Source organism: Petaurus breviceps, unplaced genomic scaffold (assembly GCF_028583685.1).
Source record: "Petaurus breviceps papuanus isolate PSGF00001 unplaced genomic scaffold, PetGlider_PUasm1.0 91133, whole genome shotgun sequence".
Lineage (NCBI taxonomy): Eukaryota > Metazoa > Chordata > Mammalia > Diprotodontia > Petauridae > Petaurus > Petaurus breviceps.
Window position 1 is genome coordinate 38,810,108 of NW_027187419.1, and position 9,545 is coordinate 38,819,652.

At 39.8% G+C, this 9,545-nt stretch overlaps 1 protein-coding gene across 2 annotated transcripts in view; it reads left to right on the forward strand.

Annotated features, from left to right (window-relative positions):
• Window positions 1-2,259: 2,259 nt before the first annotated feature.
• Window positions 2,260-9,545, forward strand: part of DDX25 (DEAD-box helicase 25) — a 30,521-nt gene continuing 23,235 nt past the window's right edge. The window contains exons 1-4 of one of the 2 annotated variants that reach the window (XM_069079650.1): window positions 2,260-2,322; window positions 3,053-3,116; window positions 7,144-7,188; window positions 7,719-7,854. In XM_069079650.1, the coding sequence (XP_068935751.1) occupies window positions 2,260-2,322; window positions 3,053-3,116; window positions 7,144-7,188; window positions 7,719-7,854 (308 nt within the window). Of the gene's footprint in view, window positions 2,323-3,052; window positions 3,117-7,143; window positions 7,189-7,718; window positions 7,855-9,545 lie in introns of those variants that run through there. The other variant, XM_069079652.1, reaches the window with a different exon arrangement.

Below are 9,545 nucleotides of genomic sequence, written 5' to 3' on the forward strand. Positions count from 1 at the left end.
ATTCGACTTTCTTCCAGAAAATTGTCTGGCAGAAATCTAACACCATCTTCCAAAATAAGTTCAAATGGGTGCATAATTTAGACATAAAGAATAATACCATAAGCAAAAAAAAAAATGGAGCAGGGAAGAAATTACCTGTCTTATATGGATGGAAGAAGATTTCATAACCAAATAAGGGATAGGTTTATGGGAAGTAAATTGGATTTTTAAAAAATGAGAAAAAAAAACCCTACACAAACAAAACCAATACAACTAAAGTAAGAAGAAAAGCAGGAAACTGGGGGGAATTTTTTTTTGGTAACAAATTTTTCTGCTAAAGGTCTCATTTCTAAAATATATAGGGAACTGATTCAAATTTACAATAAGAACCATTCTCCCATTGATAAGTGATTAAGTGATATGAATAGGCAGTTTTCAGAGGGAAAATAAAGCTATCAGTACTTAATATGAAAAAATAAGAAATGCTAATTAAAACAGCTCTGAGATACCATCTTGCAAATTGGCTAAGGTGACAAAGAAAATGACAAATGTTGGAGGGAATGTGGAAAACAGGTACATGAATGCACTGTTGGTGGAGTTGGAAACTAGTCCAATCATTCTGGGAATCAATTTTGAACTATGCCTAAAAGACCTTTAAATTCTGTATACCCTTTGACCCAGCAATAACCCCCAATGGGAGTTATAAGCCATAGATCAAAGAAAGAGAAACAGGACGTATATTACAAAAATACCTATTTTTGTGATGACAAAGAATTGCAAACTGAGGGTATATCCATCAATTAGGAAATATATCAATCAATTAGGAAAACTAAACAAGTTATGGTATATGAATGTGATAGAATACTACTGTGCAGTAAGAAGTGATGAAAGAGATAGTTTCAGAAAAACCTGGGAAGACTTATAAGAACTGATGCAAAGTGAAGTGAGTAGAACCAGAACCATGTATATAGTAACAGCAATGTTGTAAAGATAATCAATCATCTTTGAAAGACTTAGTAATTGTGATCAATATTGATCCACCATAGATCCAAAAGACGAAAAGATCCAAAAGATGAAACATGCAATACACCTCCAGATAAAGAACCAATGGACTCAGAGTGCAGACTGAAGCATATTTTTTTCGGCTTTAAAAAAATATATAGCTAATGCAGAAATTTATTTTGCATGAATATATATGTGTGTATATATATACATATATATTTGTAATAGGTTTTGTTTTTCTTGACTTCTCATTCAGTGGAGAAGGGAGGAGGAGGAGGGAAAAAATTGGAATTAAGAAAAAAAGAAAGGGGTGACTAGGTTGCAAAGTGAATAGAGCACCTGGAGTCAGGAGGACCTGAGTTCAAATCTGGCCGCAGACACTTAACACTTACTAGCCATGTGACCTTGGGCAAGTCACTTAACCCCAATTGCCCTGCCTTCCCCCTCCAAAAAGCAGAAAAAGAAAAAGCAAAGAAAAAGGTTTTGTGCTATTAAAAAATTTGCTTCCTTCTACAACCAGCTCCTTGATTACCTTGATCCTTTTTGCATTCCATCCTTCCTTCACACAGAGCATACTGTCACCCCTCTTTCTTCAAGTTCCTTAACACCTGTTTTGCATTGTGTGCAGAACTTGTGGGTGTTTTCTAATAACCTATTTAGTCACAGGGTCAAGGAGGAAACAGGCACAGATCAAGGTCAACAACAGTCACCTGGTTCTAAGTTTGACATTGGAGAAAGTGCTAGTGCTTTAGAGCAATGCCCAATATACTCCCCCACCTGCAATGCTCAGTGCCCAATCTAGTTACCAACATCTCTGGGACTTACTTTATTCATATATAAAAATGAAGAAATTGAACTATATTAGATGTTCTTAACCATTTTTTTTTGTGCGGTGAATCTGATGAAACCTATGTACCTCTTCTCAGAATCATGTTTTGAAAATGCATAAAACTAAGTAAGATTACAAAGGAAAGACCATTATTAAAAAAAAAAAAAAAAAGAAAGAAAGAAAGGCAAATTCAAGGCCGCAGGCAAAGACGCCCCACTACTTGATCTCCAAGGTCCAATTCTAAGTAAGAGCCTACGGAGATACACAAGTGAATCCTGTTAACCCACGTGTGTCCCTACGCGTGCATACTAGTGAAATTTCTCGGGCTCCTAGCCCTTGGGCCAGCTCATTGGCCCAGGCGCGGGGGCGGGGCACATCCTCGTGCCGGTGTTAGAAGCACGTGCTGGGGGGCAGAGCCTCAGCGGGAGTAGCGGCAAGCGGCAGGAGCTATGGCGTCGTTACTTTGGGGAGGCGACGCCCGGGCAGCAGAGAGCGAGCGGCTCAGTAGCCACGTAACGGCCCCTCACCCCTTGGGCTGGGGCAGACGTGGGCAGGGATTTGGGGCACAGTGTGGGATCGGGGAAGGGGGGCGGGGAGAACCCTGGAATGAGAAGGAAGGGTTTGGGAAAAGGAGAAGAAGCGGGAGGGAAGGGGACAAGACTGCCCCGAGGACCGCCCCCCCCCCCCCCCACGTAGGCCACGGAAAGCACTGGGGTGGCGGGGAGACCTTCCCGGAGACAAGATGGGGGCGGGGTGGGGAAGAGATGTTTAGAGGAGCCGACCTGGGACATCACCTGAGGAGGAGGGGGTACCGCCCGGAACCCTGGCTGGGAAAAAGCTTCTCGTCCAGGAGCCCAGACCGTAGGAAAGTACAAAGGGACAAAATGGAACTGCTCCCAATTTACCTACGGGTCTCCACCTAGTTCCGCCTCGTATACCAACTGGCAGCTGCTCCCTGCAATGAATGATTTGCCCTTGTTTAGCCTCTACATACCCCTAGAGGCAAAGACCCCCTGCAGTTTGGGACCAATGACATAATAGAAGGAAATAGGTAGATAACTATCGAGGGCAACAGAAATATTCCTGCAGATTTAGGATAATGGTGACCGCAGACCACTCCGATTGAATAGGACTTCAAGGGCATTGCGCCCTTCATGATTTTTAAGTACAAACCCTTCCAGCCGTTAGTACTGAGCCGACATTCCCTAGTTAAGATGGTTTGAAATTTATGTTTTTCAATAGTTGTCAAATCTCATTCCCCGGAAGAGTCTTCGGGGTCTTAAGAGTACCACGGTCCCTGGACTAGGTGAGTGGTGCTAGCATAAAGCTGAGTTGATATGTGTGGGCAAATGCATTGGCTTTTCGATGTGTGTCTCTCCGTTAACCAGTTGAGATCTTCCAGTGTACAAAGGCACTGGAATTCTAGTCAATGTACTTATAGCTCCAGTTCATGTCCTGGAAGAGGTTGCACCTGTTGTTGAGTGGGAAAAAGAATGATAATATACTTGAAACAAGAAAAGGACTAAGGAGCAAAGTACCAACAAGAACATGGACATGATACAGACTAAATTGGGATCAAGGGTAAAAAATAGTCAACTGGGGTAGAATTAATCAGGATGTGAATGAATGAAAAAGCATTTGCTAAAAGCTATGTGCAAAGCACTGAGAATCCACATTGAAAAGACAGGTGTGTGTATACACACACACACACACTCACTGTTTCATTATATAACAATAAAAATATGTTATATATTTTATAATTGTTTTATATATTTTTATGTTTTATGTGTGTAATATATGTGTTATATGTCCATATATAGCTTTAATATGTCTAAATTGCATTGACTTGGAAAACCTTGTATATTTATACATATACGTGTCTTTTCTATTCATATAATATATACAATGCATTTATATATAATTATGTTTATGAATGAATTTGTATATTTGCATATAAATTATCTATTTTGAACATATATAAAGGCATGCATATGTGTATCCATAGGGGGAAATAGCTTTCTAGTTGAGGGACAAACATAGAAATAGGCTGGGGAATGGACCTGTGATTGTAATTTCAATGATAGAGGAAACTCCATGGTGAGGAAGCTCCCTCTACCAATGTAGGTTGGTACCTTTTTTGCCACTTACAGTTTTAGAGAGTTGCCTAGAACACTGAACGGTTAAATGAGTTACCCAAGGTCACACAGCCAGTAGGTGTCAGAAGTGGAACTTGAACCCCCATCTTACTGGCTTGGAAGCAGCTCTATCTCCACCATATCATGATTCCTCTCCAGCTAGGAGTAAACTTTGTTCTCTCATGGAGTTAGTGCAATTCCTCTAATTATTTCCACTTGCCCAGCTACCAGATATTTTTCTTTTTGATCACAACCATTCATGCCACCTATCCTGTGTACTTTTTGAAATGCATTATCCAATCTGAGTAAAATGAGGATAAACTGATATTAAATAATGTGTTACTTTCTCCTTTGAAAGTAGCAGGAGAGAAGCTGGGAGAAGTCAAACACAAATGTCTATAATCCCACTCCAGTGCCTCAGTCCCATAAGGTGGTAACCAGGTTTTCAAACTATGCCATTGGAGCACAAGCACCAAAGGGGGGATATTTATTATCTGAAGATCAGCTTAGCTAGATTCAAAAAGGCTCATCAGTAGAAGGTTGGCAGCAGGGTAATGAATATTTTGGCCAAGATAGTTCATGAAACAAAAATAACTCTACTTAGGTACAGAGGGGTTACAACTGAAGGAAGCATCAACCTTGACACACATGCAAAAGGATCATTTAAGTGTTGAATTAAATATTCAAGCTGATCATATATTTTGTCACTAAAATTTTTATTAAACAGATTCTGCTTAAGACAGTGGGAGAAAGAGGAGAAACATGCTTTGTGCTTTGATTGCTGTATCTGTATGACAGTTGTTTGAAAGCACCCAAGGAAGTAGGGAGTTAACCCTAGAGCCTTCTGTAAGCATTTGAGCAGTTCTGCTACTTCTGCCTGTAAGAGATCACAGTTTACCCCCTCTTGGTAGCTAAGTAGTTCTAGATTTGGCTCCATACATCAGGAACAGCTGCTACTATTATCAGTGAGCTAGAAGGGGGCGGGGAGGGGGGGGGGAGAAAAATAAAAACAGGATAGCAATGCTAGCTAAAAGAGCACTGAAGCCTAGCATAGTACTATGCTTAGGCAAACATTTTTAGAGAGAGCTTTGTGTTTGAGAATGAATGGTAACTTAAAAGTATGCCTGATTACATGAATTCTTGTTGCTAGAATAAAAAAATAATAAACCTTATTTCTTAAATGATTAATCCATGACAGTATAGGAAGGCCTTTGAAATCAGACAGCAGGCCAGGAAGAAATTGATTTCGTGTTGTTTAGCTTTTTGTGGGAAGGAATGTTTCTGGAGAAGCTTGCTGTGTTCTTAAGGCAAATGTTTGCCCAAGCTGTAGAGAGAAAGAAGGGAATAAAGACTAGGTAGGTAATTTTGGCAAATGTAGGGGAAGCAAATGTAAATCTTACAGATGAGTGGATTTTTCTGAAGGTCTGAATAGCCTTTATGCAAATCTAGGATTAACTCATGAGATGCAGTATGGGGAGTAGAAAAAAATGCTAGGCTTTGACTTGAGAGCTACATTTGAATCTTCTCTCTAGAATTAACTAGCTGTGTATGTAGTGCCCTGGTAAGTGATAGGAACGTTCAGAAAAAGTGGGAGGATTGTGTGGAAAGGGGAAAGCGAATGAGTTCTGTTCTGAGCATGTCAAATTTGAAGTGGCTAGGGTACATTCAGTTGGAGATATCCAAAAGGCAGTTGGTGATAAGGAGCTATAACTAAGGAAAAGTGACTAGGTTCGGATATGTAGATCTGGAAATCATCTGTAGAAAAATGAATAATGAACCCAAGGGAGTTGATGGAATTACTAAGTCAGATAGTATAGAGTCAGAAGAGAGGAGCCCAGTACAAAACCTTGGGGAGCACTCAGAGTTAGTGGACATAATGCTGATGAAGATCAAGCACAGATATCTAAAGAAAAGCATCATACAGGAGAAAAACCAAGAGAAAACAGTATCACAGAAACCTAGATAAAAGAGAGTATCAAGAAGAGGGTGATCTACCATATCAAAGGCTGCAGAGAGATCTAAGAGGATGAAGACTGGGAAAGGGTCATTAGATTTGGCAATTAAGAGATCATTGGTAACTTTGGAGAGAGCTGGACATAATGGCTTATTAGGTGGGACATAGTCTTTATGTTACATGTAAACCAGGCATGTTACTTGTACTACCTAACTCAGTGTTGGTTTTTAGAAAGTGCTTTATGTCCCCTTAGAGCATTATGTAAGTGCAAGTTATTCATTCAACAGAAACTTGTGTATCCTTTATGTATGTTACATATTGTACAAAGAAGCACATAGCCCAAGTGGACAAATGAAATGTTTCTGTGGAAAAATAGTAATAATATCAACAATGCAGCATAAATTAACAAGACAGTCATGATAAATGCCAAATGTGGGCACAAGTAGTAAATGCTATAAGAACAAAAGACAGATTATGGTCGTCAGATGTGATTTCATAGAAGAGATTGAATTTCAGTGGATACTTGAAAGATGCTTAGAATTTGGATATACAGAGAGAAGGCAGGAAGACACTTCTGGCTAAAGAACAGAAAAAGGAATGTGCATGACATGTTCAGAGGATATTGAATAAGCCAATACAATTGGAGTACAGAATTCATATAGGGTAGTATTGGAAAATAAAAATAAAAAGGGAAGGTAGGGACAGATCGGTGTAGGTGTTTTGCCTCTGTTTTGTTTTGAGACCGTGTCACCTCATCTCACCTAGGCTGGAACATGCAGCAGCCACTCACATGCCCAATCCCAAAACAGATTGTCACAGAAGCTTTAACCTCTCTTTTTCTGATTTGGATCAGTTTACCTCTCCTTAGACAGTCTGGTTTTCCCAGGGGCCCAGCATATTGGTATTGGATTTAGTGGGGACTCCTGATCAACTTTAGCCCCCTTGCAGCTCAGAACTCCCATACTCAAGCATTCTACCAGCCTCCACTTCCCCAAGTAACAGGATCACAGGTGTATACAACCGTGCCCATCCCAGTATAAGTGTAAAGTGATGAACTAAGAAATTTTATCCTGTCAGTAATGGAGAGAAGTTGCAGATTTTTTAGTAGGAGGGTGACATGAAGGCATTGTATTGATTGGTTTGTGCAACACATATTAGAGAGGAAAAGGCTAGAATATATCCCTTCCCAACATTATATATCTTACCTTCCCTTTTTTTGGGGGGGGAATATTTCTTCTTTTCAGGTGCTTCCATTAATAATTCTGAAGATGATGAAGAAGAGGATGTGGGTAAATTGTTTATTTGCATATTTGTATTTAGCTTTTTAATATTAGTCCATTTAGTCATTCTTCACAGCCTTGTATAAGGCTAATCTTCATTGGAGATTCCTTTTTGAACGATATATATAGGAATTGTTTAGGAAGGGAAAAAAAAGAGTAGAGAAAAAAGCAGGAGTGGCCCAAGTGTATTTGGGAGAAGAAGAATGGAGTGACAGTGGGATAAGCAAAAGTAGGTTTAAGGATCATTCATTAAGGGAAGAAGTAAGGAAGAGCTGGGTCTCAGGTGGATGTGGGCTTACTCATGGTGGGGAGCAATGTACTAGGAACATTGAAAGCTCTGTACTTTCACAAAAGAAGGAAGACATCCTACTCCTAGTTCAGTGTCATCCTTTTCAGTCACTTTTCCAGTTTTAATTATGAAAATAGGTGACCACAGATGCATTAAAATGCAAATTCTCAATTTGGATGCAATCTGTGTACATAGTTCACTAGGTTTATATCACTACCACAGTGTTCCATTCTTATTTTGTTTCCCCCAGTGGATTTGGCTGCCAACTCACTCTTGAACAAACTAATCCGGCAGTCCTTAGTAGAGTCCACTCACCGTATGGAAGTCTTACAGAAGGATCCTAGCTCTCCCCTCTATTCAGTAAAGACATTTGAAGAGTTGCGACTGTGAGTATTTCATTACTGGGTCAGCTTTGGAAAATACCAAAATTTATAGTTCAGGAAAGAAGGACTTTTTTTGCTTTCTGACACGTTTTCAATATTGAATGAGACATGTACATTTGAAATAATTAAGATACAACTAAATTAGGAACATTAAAAATATTACTTCTAAGTCTGTTTTGAGTAGCAGTTGATAGAAAAAAAAATTTGTCTTAAGATTGTATGATGTACTGGAAAGAATGGTAGAGCTGGAATCAGGAGAAACCTGAGTTCAAATCCTGTTTCTGATGCTTATTTGTTGTGTGTCCATGGACAAGTTACTCTCTGATCATCAGTTTCTTCATCTGCAAAATAAGGATAATACACATAAGTAACTGTCTCATGAGAGTTACTGTAGCATGTTGGATAAAGGCCTAGCCTAGGAGTCAGGAAGACCTAGGTTAAGTCCTACCTCTGACACATACTAGCTGTGTGACCATGGACAAGTCACTTAACTGGTCAGTGCCCCAGGGAACTTTCTAAAGCTATAAGCTTTAGGTGGTTTACTGATTTGTATTACTACAGGGTTTCCACACAGGGAGTTTACTTCACCACTGAAATCACAAGTCCAACCAGAGGGTAAAAAAGCTCCCTCCCCAGTCTGTTATGAAGAGCAGATATATAATGTGTGTTAAATATTCTGTAATTCTTACAGTGCTGTGTCAGTAGTGCTTATTACTGAGGTGGAATTTCAGTTATGGAGGAAGATAGTAACACTAATAATCCAGAAATCATTTCTATTGAATTTTGGAACGAGATTTGATCCTGGAACAGGAAGAGTATATTGATCTTCCCAACTTAACTTTGTCTTGGCTAACTTAAAATGAGTAAATAAAACAAGTTTTCATACCCCTGCTCATGATGAGAAGGAGCCCAGGGACCTGCTGAATGGTAGGTAAGGTAACCTCTCGCAAATTCAAAATTGGTTTTCAGTAAACCAAGTGAATAATTTACATGAAAATAATTGAGAAGGTGCAAGTATCCTGGTCTGAGCTGTTTGTATGTACTTGGGTCATCAAGAAAGTTACATTAAATATTTTTTTAAGACGTCAGAGTCTGTGGCCATAAAAATAACTCAGCAGCATTTAGTTATTGTTGAGGTGTGTATTTCTTAAATGATCATGTAGTCTGAGTGAGGAATAACAGGAGAGCAGGCCATATGCTCCCCTCTCCATTCAGTGTTAGAAGACCTCGAGCATGGTGGGCAGAGCCTCCTGGGCGGGGGGATGCGCCTGCTCATGATGAGAAGGAGCCCAGGGACCTGCTGAATGGTAGGTAAGGTAACCTCTCGCAAATTCAAAATTGGTTTTCAGTAAACCAAGTGAATAATTTACATGAAAATAATTGAGAAGGTGCAAGTATCCTGGTCTGAGCTGTTTGTATGTACTTGGGTCATCAAGAAAGTTACATTAAATATTTTTTTAAGACGTCAGAGTCTGTGGCCATAAAAATAACTCAGCAGCATTTAGTTATTGTTGAGGTGTGTATTTCTTAAATGATCATGTAGTCTGAGTGAGGAATAACAGGAGAGCAGGCCATATGCTCCCCTCTCCATTCAGTGTTAGAAGACCTCGAGCATGGTGGGCAGAGCCTCCTGGGCGGGGGGATGCGCCTGCTCATGATGAGAAGGAGCCCAGGGACCTGCTGAATGGTAGGTA